Source organism: Micrasema longulum, unplaced genomic scaffold (genome assembly GCF_059751315.1).
Source record: "Micrasema longulum isolate JH-2025_06_02 unplaced genomic scaffold, ASM5975131v1 h1tg000668l, whole genome shotgun sequence".
Classification (NCBI taxonomy): domain Eukaryota; kingdom Metazoa; phylum Arthropoda; class Insecta; order Trichoptera; family Brachycentridae; genus Micrasema; species Micrasema longulum.
The window spans coordinates 297,356-313,030 of NW_028277864.1; the positions used below are offsets into that span (position 1 = coordinate 297,356).

At 31.5% G+C, this 15,675-nt stretch overlaps 1 protein-coding gene across 3 annotated transcripts in view; it reads left to right on the forward strand.

Moving 5' to 3' along the window:
- Positions 1–15,675, forward strand: part of Drip (aquaporin homolog protein drip) — a 201,688-nt gene that overhangs the window by 162,295 nt on the left and 23,718 nt on the right. For all 3 annotated transcript variants that reach the window (XM_088229417.1, XM_088229418.1, XM_088229416.1), the window contains one exon: positions 3,996–4,139. In XM_088229417.1, the coding sequence (XP_088085543.1) occupies positions 3,996–4,139 (144 nt within the window). The remainder of the gene's footprint in view (positions 1–3,995; positions 4,140–15,675) is intronic.

Below are 15,675 nucleotides of genomic sequence, written 5' to 3' on the forward strand. Positions count from 1 at the left end.
GGGTACTCTGTGATGTAATTCACCACTGTAATTAGGCCTCCTGGCCTGTTGTGGTGCAAAAAAAAAACAAAAAAAATAACCATAGAATTAGAATTGTCCAGAAACCGCATACGCGCATCAAACTGAATCCGACTAAACTACTCACAATTGAGTAGTTTTACGTTTTGGCCATTAGGTACTCTGTAGACGTCGCTTAGTACGCATCTGCCGATTTATGTCGTTTGCAAGTGTATAAATACTGCTGGGGTAAAAAGGGAATACGGTAGGATCACATTTCATGTGTAAGAAGCGAACTCACAAGTAATATTATTTATGAATTCGAGTATTTTACCATCTGTCAGATTGTTAAATAAAATTACGTTGACATTTTGTTAGTATTGCCAGGGTAGTCGATTTTTTTACCCGGCTTTCTATTAATTAGCTTAACTGTAATACTAAACGGTATTAATTTACTTAGTTACCAAACGATTATTTAATGATTAATTTTTACGTTCGCCTAATAAAAGTATCTGTTTTCTTTTATAATCCAGTCAGTAAAATATAACATGACATAACACAAAATTATCATAAATTTGTGTATATTGTTCACGGTCTGGTAACATTACGGAGCCACTTCGCGCATGCGCGCAGGTGGAATGTCGGGTAGAGGGGGGACTTTTGGACACAGTACGGTGTATACAAACTTGGTTCTACGCGCCTTCTGGTGTATTTTAATTCTATGCAGAAAACTTTATGCGACCTCACTTTGGTTCATATAATGGCCACACTGACGATTAAACGTCAAATGGTGTATAAAACTGTCAAAAAACGGAAATAAAACTAATACGGTTTGGTTAATTCAACCTAATTAAGTGTTTTGGGTAATGCTTAAGTTGGCAACGATGTTCTAAATGAAAATCATCATGTTTGATTTCACGTGTTCATATTTTTGACGTTTGATGTGTGGCCATATATGAAGCAAAAATTAGTCGCTTGGAAAAAATAAATATCCCCAAACTAACCACTCTCTATTGGATAGAGAAGATTCATGATTGCACCCCTGGGGTGGTATTCCAAACGCTCTCGAGACCATTGAAAAAGATTTTATCTCGCGTGTTTAAATATAAACTACGCGAGATAAAAGTGTTGCGAGATTCTACGGCCGCGACAGCGTTCGGAATAGCAGCGCTGGGGTGGTTTTAAGATAATGGTATTAATTTTGATTTATTAACTGCTATAATCTGGGACGAAAATACAGGAATACGTTTGTATGATAAAAAATCAGAAACATCTATTGTCAATACTCAGAATTTTGCTGTTTTGAGCCCTGGTGAGGTGATATGATTCGCATCTGAAGAGGAGAATATCAGGAGTTCATCGATCAGCATAGAACAAACTATGGCCTTAATTCTCCAATGACTCGTTTTTGTCGTATTGTTAACTCAAGATAAGATCTGGACTTTTTTGGTTTAAGTTTACAACGATTTAAACGAGCACTAAATAAATAGTTTAGATCTTGTCTTGATGTCCCTTATGTTTGTCAATGCTTCTTTACTTTTTTCAAAATGTTTTAACTATTCTTTCATTGTGATATTAAAATTAGCATATTACAACAGAGATGAAGAACATTTAAAAGATGGTAATATAGAAGTCTATGCATCTACAGGGCTTTTGTTAATATAAACAGCTCCCCGGGGAGTTAAATCCAGTCCTTGTCTACAAAAATTTGGACAAACTCAAAATATTGTTGTAATATTAAAACCCTATAAATTGTATAAATGGACAATGCCCGATTTTTTTTGTAGTTGCAAATTATTTGTACCTCGCTTTTGTTATGTGCAAGGTTTTATCGAATATATTTATCTTTAGGTTATATTCCGTTAATTTGTTTATTATTTTTTCGAAAATTTTTCAAAATTCTCCAAAATATTTTATCCAAATTTATTTATTCATTAACGGACAATGTTCGTTAATAAATAAATAAATTTGGTATTCACTCGGTAAATATCCTATCTCTGAACAGTCTTCATACTGTTGAATGTGGCGCCAGCTACTTCTAACGGCACTCCCAGTTAATTTTGAAACCTGCCATTTTCTGTAACATATACTCCCGGGTATTTGAAACTCTCGACCCCTTCGTTGATTTGGTTTGACAGAGTCAGGAGATTTTGAGCATTAAGCCACGAAGACACAGTACATGGGTTTTTGCAATATTTAAATTTATTTCATACAATAGTAAAATATTTTTAAAAACAAGATAAATGACCATTTCCTTGTATTGCTTTCAAGAAAAAGCCCAACAGTCAATATATATGTTAAATAGGTGCGAAGGTTTTCACGGTCACTGTTATCAATATTATGTATCTTTTTTGGGTGATACCGTGTATGTTGGATTTGATCCGACGTTTCGGCTACCATTGCAGGAGCCATCTTCAGGGAAAAACTGTGTGTTTTATAGAGAAATGTATGTGTTTAAGTACTAGTAATTTGTACCGTGTCACAGTCAGCAGTAGGCACATTTCTTGTTTTGTAGGAAAGAATAATTATGTTTATGTACTAGTAATTTGTACTGTGTCGCAGCCGGCAGTAGGCACATTTCTATTCGTTTTTGTCATATGTAGTGCTGGGAACCATGTTGAATTTAATTTAAGCCCGTCGTCTTTGTTTATATTATTTGGATGTCTGTGTATTTCAATTGCCTCTTTTATTATTCGTGCACTATAATTACTAGGTTTATGTAGAATTTTTGGTTCAAAGGCGAAAAAATGTCCTGTGTCTATAAAGTGTTCCGCTATTGCGGATTTGTCTGGATGTCCAAGTTTACACGCTCTTTTGTGTTCGTCAATTCTCATCTTTGCTGTGCGCCCTGTTTGTCCAATATACATTCTCTATAAAACACACAGTTTTTCCCTGAAGATGGCTCCTGCAATGGTAGCCGAAACGTCGGATCAAATCCAACATACACGGTATCACCCAAAAAAGATACATAATATTAATATATATGTTCTTTGTAATTATTATTAGAATAATTGCGACTAGTGCGACATTGGAAAATCCCAATCTTTTGCCTTTGTACGTGTGTACGAATTTATGCCAAACTACTCAACATTGATGAGAGATTTTGTGTTGTCAAGCATTATATTGAACACTTATGTTTTAATAAAATGAAAGTTTAATAACAGTTGTAGAAAAAACCAAATTTGACTAGTTGGACAGAGCTTTGTGAATGATGGAATTTCTAAATGGCAAATATGTTTGAAATGTTTCCATAGACAAAATCAAGTATTTTTCTATGGATTTAAAAAAAAAACGTTTAGCTATGCTATTATTAAATTAGAGGTGATAAATGAAAAAAAAAATTACTTGATTTTTCCACTTTACGTGGAGTCCCCATTTTATATAGTGCACTTAAGATGTATAGATGATTTTATTTCATTAAAAAATATTTTTAAAAAACTATAGTTAAATCGTAGAATTAAGTTTTTCTCCTGAAAATGGTCGATTGGTCACATTTAAGGGTTTTTAAAACAAGGTCTTCCGTTTCAAAATTCTAATAAATAAAAATAATAATCTGAGTGTATTAAATATAAATGTATATTCTATAGAACTAAAAAAATAAATTTAATAAAGACTTTTAAAAAAATAAAAAAATCACAAAATACCTTAATGTATAAAGGGTTGAAATTTTGTATGGTGAAATACCTGAAAGTGTGAAAAATGAAAGAAAACTTATCCATAAAAAAAATGTGTAATGTTAATTGTAATAACGTAGATTTAATAGTTTTGAAAATAACAAAAAATATTATCTGATATGTAGATGACTTATACCCGTATGCAGAGACAAAATTTAATGTGAGGGAAGTACATTCTAATTTCAAATGCAGAGAATAACCCGAAGGTGAAGACAATAGAATGTACTCTCCTCACCTTAAGGTTTGTCTCTGCATGCGGGTATTATTTGAGTTAAGGATATAAATAATGATATGGTAATAATTTAATCATTTTTCTTGTTCTAGGCAATAGGCCATGTCTCTGGAGGTCACATCAACCCTGCCGTGACCCTTGGGCTCCTGGTAACTGGGGATATTTCTCTACTCAAAGGAGCCTGTTATGTCATCGTCCAGATGGTGGGAGCCGTTGCCGGAGCTGCTCTAATCAAGGTAAAAAAAATATATACAAAGGGGCTGCGTATATCTTCATAATCATCTAAATAAATCGTACAGCTCTGCTACAATAGTTGAGTTTGTCCAAATGTTTGCAGACAAAAGACTAGATTTCACACCCTCGGGAGTCACTAAGATTAAAAAATTACAACAGGGGTGGAGAGGAGAATACCTTAAAGAAGGGATAATAGAAGTCCAGACTTTTACAGGTTTAATGACCTGTCAATGCTGGTTTAAGTGGCCACTTTACACACTGTGTAACATTCACCATTTTGCTTATCTTTAAACGTCCAGATTTCTTCAATTCTTCCATTTGTTGAAGTCAAAAAGCTGAAACATTTATTGTTGTGAAGAGATTCATCTGACTGAATTATTTCACATACCAGGCAACGCCTGAAAACTTTTTTTCAATTTTTAAACTTCTTGGATCAGTTGGTTTTATTACAATATTTGAGTTTGTCCAAATGTTCGTAGACAAAAGACTGAATTTCACCTACTCGGGAGTCATTAAGATTAACAAATTACAACAGGGATGGAGAATACTTTAAAGAAGGGAATATGGAAGTCTAGGCATTTACAGGTCACAGCTGTTTTTTTTCAATTCAACCACTACTTTTAGGTTAAAATACTAAAAGACAAAACCAAAAGAAGACTCATATATATAAATGATATGGGCGAATCGTCCACAGATCGGATGAAGCCAATGCTTTCCTAAAAATTGACTACACAATCAATACCTATTTTTTTATCGGATGTATTATTATATATTTTAAGATGAAATATAAGTAAACTTATCTTTTCAGCAACTGCAACAAACATTTTAAAATGTGTTTGTTTTTAATCGTAGCCATCTGAGATAGGTGCATTGTTTATACATTAATAACTTTTTTTAAATGCGAAGAACCCCTGTGCAACCTTTTGTTCGATCGCGAGTAAAAATCACTGCCGTCTAATTCTGTAGCTCAATCACAAATAACTATCGACGTGCTTAAAAACATGCTAAGCATTTGAGCGATCACAATGAACAATAATTAACATGCTTAAGTTATCACATTCATAAGTCAACATGTGTGTAATCTCTAAGTCACTGCTCGTGTCGGTTTGTATTTTGTTTTCCTCGTTATTAAATACAGATTGCTGGTGAAAAATCGGCGTTTACAATAAAAAATATTGCATTTGCAAAATAGTAAGAATTATTTAATACAAAAAAGAGAAAATTAAATTATAATTACTATGGCGATTGCTTTTCTTGACATTTGGCTTGCCAACCGCCGGCCAAAGGCAATAAATAGCATGATAAATAATAAAACATAAGTTAATTAAATTGGCAGTTTTGGAATATTTTCCATATTTACACCGGTGAAATTCAAATTTGTGATTGCGCAGCAGGATTATACGTAGCGTAACGTAAATATTTTGACATTTAATATTACGTGTTCACGGATGTTCCATTGTGATCGCGAATACGATAAACAACCGTTTTGAGAAATTGTTATCACGTCACTTACTATAACGTCGATAGTTATTTGTGATTGAGCTACTGAAATAGGGAACTGCATAGGTCTGTCGATTCCTTTGAGGCGGGCGCTAAGCATTGGATTCAAAAGTTCGCGCATGCACAAATTAAGATCTTTAAAAGCTCTGCGGAAGCAGTTGTAACAAACCAATCCATGTTTATTCATTAAATACTGTGACTGTTTTATAACAAATTTAGCACTTAAATCGGTCGACACATGGTAACTATTTTTATATTAAACTTTGACAAATAACTCTTTTATGCTGAAATATATGGCACGAAATCGCTTGTTAGTTTATTTTAAAGTAAAAAACTCGAATTATTGTGTTGGTAGTACGTACATATTATAAACGGTTAAGTTCAGTGTAGGTTGAAAAAAAATATTTGATCACAGGTGGGCTACATTATAGAGATAGATTATCAAAAATCAACAAGCAAAGTTTTAAGATTAAAAAGACTAAAGCAGATAACCAAATAAAGTACCCACAAACACTTACCATTTCACCAGTTTCGCTCAATCGGCAAGAACGTGAGATTTCTCCAAAAATAAAATTATGTTGTATCGATTTAACTTTATAAATGAAATCAAAAACGTTATATATAAAATACCTTACTGTAAAATGGAACAAATATGACTTAAAGATCTGGATTTTATGAAATAAACAACTCGTTAGTGAAATACAAAATTTTAATAAAAGAAGCAATTCTCTACAAATGTACCAATATTAGTTAATATAAAAATTCAGAATTCTGCCTAGCTAATATGAGTAAGTGGTTGACAATAAGTTTATCTAAGAAAGAAATATTTGTAACGATAATAACGACAAGTGAAATAGATTCTTGATTGTTTTCTTCTCCAGATGATATGAAATAATGTTAATTTTACAAAATAATATCCGCAGATGGGACTCGATTTAAGATGTCTTCGGTTGGTGTATTTTTTACTCGGGGTTGCCTCAGTTGATGATTTCCCAGAAGATTATTTGTCGACATTTTAATTCAGTAAATGATCGTCTGATCCTTGCATTTGTAAATTTGTGTCTCATGATCTTGAAGAAAACTTTAAAATGCTGACATCGACTTTTCCAGATATTTACGAATAAACTTCGTAATAATTAGTGATCCATTCGAATCATGGAGTAAATATACTACATTGTAAAATCTTTATCATCGGACAAAGTAGACAAAAGATGGAGTAAATAAAATAAAATAAGGTGAAAAAGGTAGAGAATAAAGGTAGAGAAAAAAAGGTAGGTAAAGAAAAGAAGGGAACCTGTATAAAATATAATCTCATTAGAATGTGATATCTCTTTCTACAAGAACAACGTTTTTACAACGTTACAATATTTTACCTGTATACCTAGAACCATGTGACTAATTTCCTTATAAAAAACCTCACTTCACGCCCCCGATACATGCATACCATATTTATACACATCTGGTTATTAAATATTGAAATCATCGGGAATCACATTTAAGATAATATTTTGAGAACTTTAATCTGGCTGCGAATCTCTGACCTTCCACCAGATTTATTGACCTCATTTGACCTAAATTTTGCACCAGGTCACACTTTGTGCTCAGCATCTCTCTCGTGACCTCTCGATAATGATAAAATATGTTATTATGAATTTTAAACTACATCGGCAAATATTTTTTAACAGACATCTACGCATGCAAAATTCAACGAAAATTCTGATAATTACTTAGATTAACAACTGCAATAAATAACTCTAGATTTTCTTGATTGATAAGAAAAATAATTTTCAAAACATTGTTACTTAAGAAAAATTCGACCATTTCGACACATTTTTGTTTCTCCTTGAGCGAAAAAATAATAAACATAATTTGAATAATTAATTAAGTAAATTATAACTATTATCTCATATGCTACAATCCATTGAGGGTCCTTGCCGTGTCCAGGGAACTTGTTACCTTCTCACTATAATTGACACATTTTGTTTTTATACTAGTACGTAAAAAAGGCTCCACGCAGAAGTATTCAAAATATTGACTTACGTTACTCAATTCTCACGGAAGAAAAATAATTCATCATATTTTGAATGAATAATTCAAATCGTTTCTCTCAGAACAGATAGCAAAAGAACCAGCAGGATTCGTCAGCTTTTTTTATTTTTTTATTTTATTATGTTCTTTATTTTTAAATATATATTATTAAGTAATGACTAGTAGGAGAAGACCCGTGCTAAGGCAGACATATATATGTTTATTTATTTAGATACATTTAGATATATTTATTTTGATATATTTAGATATATGTTTATTTATATATCTCCATATGCATACACACACACGTGTACACCCTTATATTACATTCATACACATATACACATACATACACGTACATACACACATATACATGCATATATACATTCACATATGTATACATACACATACCCACATAAATATTCATACATATATACACACACATATACATAAACAGCTAAGCTGAGACAACGAATGGTCAAATGTTATATATGGTATGTCTTACTGTACGGTGTAGAGGCGTGTACTTTAAAAGTTAATACCGCCTTGAAGCATTTGAAATGTGGATCCACCGTAGAATGTTAAGAATATCTTGGACCGATATGACAACCAACAATGAAGTATTACGTAGAGCCAATACTAATAGAGAACTATTCACCACTGTTAAGCTCCGTAGGATTCCATATTTTGGCCATGTGTTGAGAGGTGATAAATATCAAAATATCTTCAGCTTGTCATGAAGGGGAAGATCGAGGGACGTAGAGGGGTCGGAAGAAAACAGCTTTCCTGGCTTCGAAACATCCGAGCATGGACTAGGATTAGAACTGTGGAGGAGCTGTTTCGCACTGCTCAGGATAGGGAAGCTTTCTCCCAAGTGATCGTCAACGTCGGGGGTACCTGACATGACACGTGAAAAAGAAGAACACATAAATACCCTCACCTACACATACAGATACATTTATATATATAAATATATAAATTGTATCCTTCTTGTCATTGTATTGTATAGTGTTTAAATTGTCGTGAATAATATTAATATTAATATTACTTACATAACAATGTAGTTTGATAAGCTTTAAATTTCTTTTCTTCCTAGCTTAATAAGCCATTGGGTTTTTTGATTTTTTTACAAAGTAGTTACATCGCGTTGGGTGAATAAAATATATTTAACCTTATTATAAATTCTAGGAGCCATAAAGCTAAAAGATCTCTGTCCGAAAGAAGTTCTCGTCCGCGGTACAATGTGTTTGTGTGACGTCACACTACGAGTTGATATATTGTGTGCTGTTATAACGTTAAGAAGATGAAAAGATGTAAAGATACTCGAGAGCAAATCTTTATATTATATCAGGTTATCGAAAAAGCATGAGAATTCAACTTACCACTATATATATGGTATTTAAATTTCAAAAAGGCTTTTCACTGAGTGAAATGGGAAAAAATATGGTCCATTTTAGATGAAATGGGTGCATCTAATCTTCTTGTTTTCCTGTTAAGAAATCTTTATGGAGGTAACTCCGCTATGGTGTGACTAAATAGCGCCGACTCTGGTATGTTTGCAACTCATATTGAAGTTCGTCAGGGATGAATCTTTTCACTCTTACTATTCAATATTATTCATACTGAAACCCGGATCCGTTTTAGAGGTCTTGTGTTCTCTTTTCAGATCCGCACATTGCTAAAACTTTTAATTAATGTCGTTGCCTTTGAATAAAATGTAAGTAGTGACAGAAATTATGATTTTATTTATATTTATTTTTTATTTAAATCTTAAAGTAGGGCACACATATCATACATATTCTTATGTGTGTTCTAATAATAACATTGCAAATATATTTAATTTATAAATTGTTTATCACATATGTCTTGACCATTATTTTAAATTTTGATATGTTTTTTTCTTCATAAATGTTTTTTTCCATTTTGTAATACTTTTTAATTGCTTTAAATTAAAATTTTACAGTGATAACATTAAAAACATCATCAATCAGCAATTTTGCATAAAACTTAGTTTTTACCTCAGAGTTTGATGCCATTTTGCTCTATTGCATAGAAGAATAGCGTTTTTGGCTTAACAACAAACATATAACGGACAATTTTAGTTTGTGCTTGCAATTTTCGACCTGATTGTATTGCTGTAAATTATAGCCAACTTCGTTATTGATAACACTGGGCAACAAAAAAATATTTTTTTGTCTTAGAAAAAAAAAATGTGATTCTGACAGTATTTTTTCTCCTGAAATCAAATATGATATCGGTTTATCCCGATCGTGCAAGGTTTCCAAGAAACATTATAATCATTTCTGCATTCTTAACTGATCGATATTCAAACATTCCAACTTACCTAGAAACTGTGAGTAACATTTATGAATGCTTGCCAAGCTGCATTCTCCGGTGTATTCAATGTTTTGTTTTATTTATATTTATTTTAAAATATGTACAGAAAATTAAAAAAGGAAAAATAATGAAACCCACTAAACCACGAAACCGGCTTGTCGCTTGTCAGCAGGTTTCTTACTTTTCCTTTACAAAGAAAAAAGTAATAAAAACATAGTAGTTCTATACAATTTTCGTCATGCATTACTGATCGTATTTGTGGTCAGTACACTGAAAAATGATCAATCACAATGTTAAATACAGAAAAAAATACTTACGATGTATTCAAATTAAGACGACAATTTATATTAATGACTCCATGGGGAGTGAAATCCAGCCTCGTCTACAAATACTTGGACATACTTAAAATATCCTCGATTATAACTACTACTACTACTACCATCACGCCATTTCCCCGTAGGGGTAGGCAGAGAGAATGGACCGCCACACACGTCTATCCTGGCATACACTCCTAGCCTCTTCCACATTCATACATCTTGTCATACATGCCCTTCGGTTCTGTCTGCTTTTGACATGACCAGACTTAAGATTTTGGTTTATCTGATCATGCCACGTCTTCCTTGGTCGTCCTCGTCTAACGTTGCCGTTCATTTTTGCCATATATACTTGTTTTACCATTCTCTCGTCGTCCATTCGTTCTACGTGACCAAACCATCTCAGAGACCCTTTCTTAATCTTATCAATTATACTTGTCTCAGATTTACACTCTCGCCTGATTTCATCATTCGTAACCATTGTTTATTTTTTGTTCAATTAATCAAACTAAAAACCAGATACTTTTTGCACAAATAAAATATCACAAACTAGTTCTAGTTCATAACGCCCATTGTCTTGAAGACAGTTTGACGCGAGTGATTTTGGAATTCGCAAAAAGAAAAAAATGCCCACTAAATGAACTGGCGACTTTTTTCTTAAAATATACATGTAAAAGCATGTCACTTGTCATTTCTTAACTACTTGTGACTTGTGACTTGTGTCGTGTCAACTTGCCGTTTTTCTGCTTTTCTTCTGCATATTTTTTAATAAACCTTAAAAAGAGGCGTCAATCAAATTTTACAAGAAAATATTTATATACGTAACTAACACTACCTCCGTTTAATAATTATTATAATTTGATAATTTTTTTCGTTGCATTACTTTTCATTTAATTCAATTTTATGTTATTTTATTATATTTTATTCTCGGCCTCTCTTTTATAGTGGGCCTCGTGGTGTAGTGGCCAGCGCATTTGCCTACCATGCAAGAGGTCTCGCGTTCGATTCCTGACATGGTTGACATGAAATATTTATTTTGAAAAATTCCGTTTTTACTCTAGAATATTTCATAGTCCCTGGACTGGCACCATAAGACTGATCATCTAACCTTTATGTAACAAAAAAAATCAAGATACGCCCCGATTGGTTTAGCAATGAACTGCCCTATGCACCATAAGGTGCGGAAAGGGAATTAATTTTTTTTATTAACATAAACGGCAAATCTGCCTTTTACAAACATTTATAATACTATCATATTTGGCTTAATATATATTTTTTTTTAAAACATAAATTTCCTTATACCCAAGATTTATTTAAAAAAAATAAACCTTAAAATTATCCAAGATTTATATTTAAAAAATTAACCTAAATATTATACAGCATATTCAGTAGAATGTTTAAATAAAAAAACATTATACAGTTTTACAATGATGATGGTGATGATATTTTATTATATTGTATTACATTTTATTCAATTTTTTGTTTTTTTATTTATTTACATATTTTATTTTTATTTCGTTTCATTTTATTTTATTATATATATATATTGTTATTAGTATTATAATTTGATATACAAACATATGCGCAGGTTATAATGCTTATACCTAGTGAAATAAAAATATAACCAAAGTAATACATAATAGGGCATGCCATCCAATTATATGACGTATTCACTTAAATTTTACAAAATAAACTGAGAGGTTTAAAAAAAAAAAAATACTACAAAAAAAACAAAACTGTGAAAATATAGATTAATATTAGGAAGCAACGAGTGGTAGATAATGGATAAAGAGAAGTAGGAGTGTAAAATACAATAAAAAAATATTTACTTTTTATAACTTTTTTTAAAAAAGCGAAATATTTTCGTTCTTCTGATTTTTTGTATTGTTTATTTATTTAATGTGTTTTAAAAGACAATTTTTTTTACATAAGTGGTACATCGCAAAGATTACGTTAAAAAAATATATTACCTAAATATCATTATATTTACTCAAATATTTCATTTTTGGAGCGATTTTCAACGAGTTGTTAATATTGTTTGCATTTGGCTTACCAATCGCCGGCTAAATGCAATAAATAGCATGATAAATAATAAATAAATATATAAAAATAGCAGTTTTTAAATATTTTCCATATTCATACCGGTGAAATTCAAATATGTGATTGCGCAGCAGGATTATACGTCGCGAAACGTAAATATTTCGACATTTAATATTACGTGTTCACGGATGTTCCATTTTGATCGCGAATACGATAAACAACCATGGTGAAAAATTGTTATCACGCCCCTTATTAGCATATCGATAGTTATTTGTGATTGAGATACTGATTTACCTTCTTTCAGCACAGAAATGCTAAGACTACCAGATTACAGAGAGCTCCCTTGGGCAGCTTTTATTGTTTGGCAACGGGCAAATGAGGACTGTTTTTTTTCAAAACACGAAATTCGTTTGAAACGCTATTTTTCGGGAGAGGGTGTTTTGGTGATTCGCGTCAAATTTTATTCAATGTAATTATATTTTGTACCGCTTTTTTTACACTTACACATTTACACATTGTTTAATTCTATTTTTTTATGCTGTATGCTGTATGCTGTATATCTAAGCATGTTCTTTATATGAAACTGCTGAGTTATAGTATTTATGTAACATTTTTTTTGTATTTTTACATTATATTTAAGCGTTTATATTATATTTAATGTGTATTTTTGTAAGGTAAAAGGCTCAGCTTGCTGTGTATATTTATTTATTTTATTGGGTAACCAAACAGTATGTACACAAATATTGTAAATTTCTTTGTATATTCGTGTAGGACACTCGTGCACACACTAAAAAAATTGTTTACACTTAATACAATCATTTTAATTATGTTAAATATAACAAATGTAAAAGAAAAGAAATGAAAAAAATTGTATAAAATAATGAAGTTAAACATCTGCTTCTCTCAATTTTTTTATGATTTTTGACCTAAATTTACATACATTATCACAAAAAATATCAGCCTCGGTAAATCTATTTATATATTTCTCGCATATTCTAGGTATTGTAGATTGTTTAAATAGTTTTTTGACGCGTTTTCTGTGTAAAACAGAAGATTTTGTCTTGTCGGTCTAGATGGCACACGGAATGGAAGCCTTTCATGTAGGTTAGGAAAATCAATTTTATATTTTTTTTCAAATAACTGGTCTAACATTATTCTTCGATTTTTAAGAGAGTTTATTCCGTGGTGCTGCATACTTTCAGCATAGTTAGAGAAGTTAAGGTTTAACCGGTAGTCGACCTGCTTAGAAAAAAAATTGTTGGACCCTTTCTAGTCCATTAATAATTACATTATAGTTAGGTGATTAAATGGGAGTGCAGTATTCTAGCTGGGACCGAACAAATGTTTTAATAAATAAAATCGCGTGACCGATCTTTGTTTTAAAAAATTACACTTAACAACTTAACCTGGTGGTAATCTAACTGTGAGTCTATAATTTACTATGTTTTATATTTTATTAGCACCCAAAATAAATTATTGAAATTAGGAATCAATATGTACGCGTTAATACATTATTTTTTTAAAAACCACGATATTTTATCATGTAATACTTAAATATTTTTTAAGCAGTGATACATATATTTTTTTAAAACCGCGGAATTTTATCATTTAAGACTTTGATATTTTTTAAGCAGATTTTTATCGTGTTTGGTGAGTTTTTTTTCAGGTAATCGATGCGTGTTATTAATGGTTAAATTTAAATTTAAAATTGAGTTAGCTTTAAGTTTAAAAAAAATGCCGTATGGAGCGAATATCGTGTTTTGAAAAAAACTATCCTCAATCTTTTCTTACATGTGGGCACCGCCAAGCAGACTTGAGAGGAACGCGGTCTGACTTTTCTTCATATATTTAAACATATTCGCGTATTTTCTCCCTGAATAATAGCACTAGAGCAGTATTTTTTTACTCTGTAGATATTTACCATTCGCATAATTTCATTCTAATACTTTCTAAAAAAAAATTTAATCGGTTCAGTTTTGGGGTGCGGAAAACGGGACAACGAAACGTCGATTTTGTCCATTTTACTAAGACATAATAAGTCTGACTTGCAGCTGTCATTTTCGAACAATATAAGGGTAGGCGTCTGTGTGAAAGAGACAAAACAAATATTTTCATATGCCATCATCAAATTTCTCTGCTACGGTATTTTGTCTTAAGTCCTCAGATGCGGTGGACAAGCTGTGCTCTGCAGTCGGTGCTGTAACCTTGTGTTACATTAAACAAAAGACAAGATATTTTGAAAAAACAAAACTTTTTTTAAATCTTTTTTCGATAACATTGTTGATAAAAATAATAACATAATTTAGGCCTGGTCTAGCGATACGACTACATTATTATTTTTTAAATAAGAGATGTGATGTCTAATGTCTTTTTATTTAATGTAGCCTCGTGTGGTACCATAGTCACACAAGCGTTAAGACAAAAGACGTTTTGAACTAAAACAAATAAGGTTTATCGGTTTAGATTTAATTAAACAAGGTCACTTTCGAATATAACTAAAATTAAAATAGACTTCTTCTTTGACATTTATTTCATACTCCACGATAATACTTATTTAAGTATTATATTTGTTTTGCAAGACATACAAGCAAGTGTTATATATTAGCAAAAATCGCACACGTAAAGTGCCGCCACACAAAGGCAGGTAGGTACTAAATTACAAAGATACCTCCATAATTTAGATAAAATGTCATGTCAAAATAATACCCGACACTAAAATAAATGACATCATTTGAAATTTTGACTTGTTCTAGATTTTACCGCGAAAAGCAACTATCAAAATGGCGGACTATTAAAAATGTTACACAATAGTTGAGTAGAGTGGGGTAAAATTGAAAATCGACGAAATGTAAAGTAATGTTAACACAGATTTATCTACCAAATCGGGAGATGAAAACAATTATAAAATACGTGATTTCGTATAAATAATAATAAAAAATATTATTATCAACATAGTTTTATGTTATTTTTGTTCAGTTTCTTGTACATGTATATGTTTCTTCATGTAACTGTTGTAATTGGCTACGGCCGTATAAATAATAAATAAAACAATCAGGAAGTTCAGTGCTACGGGAAATTAGATTCCAAAAATGTTTTCTTACGTACAGTAAAAATTAAAACATTGGATTGTACGGGGAAGTTTCTTGAAAATGTATGAAAAAAATTAATAAAAACGAACTACTTTGAACGACGTTACAGTTCTTTCGAATCAGTCAATGATAGAATATTGTGATTTCTGATTTACGGAAAGTCGATTCACGAATCAGTAGAACTTACCTAAGAGAACTTGTGACGACTCACGCGGAGTAATTTCAAATTT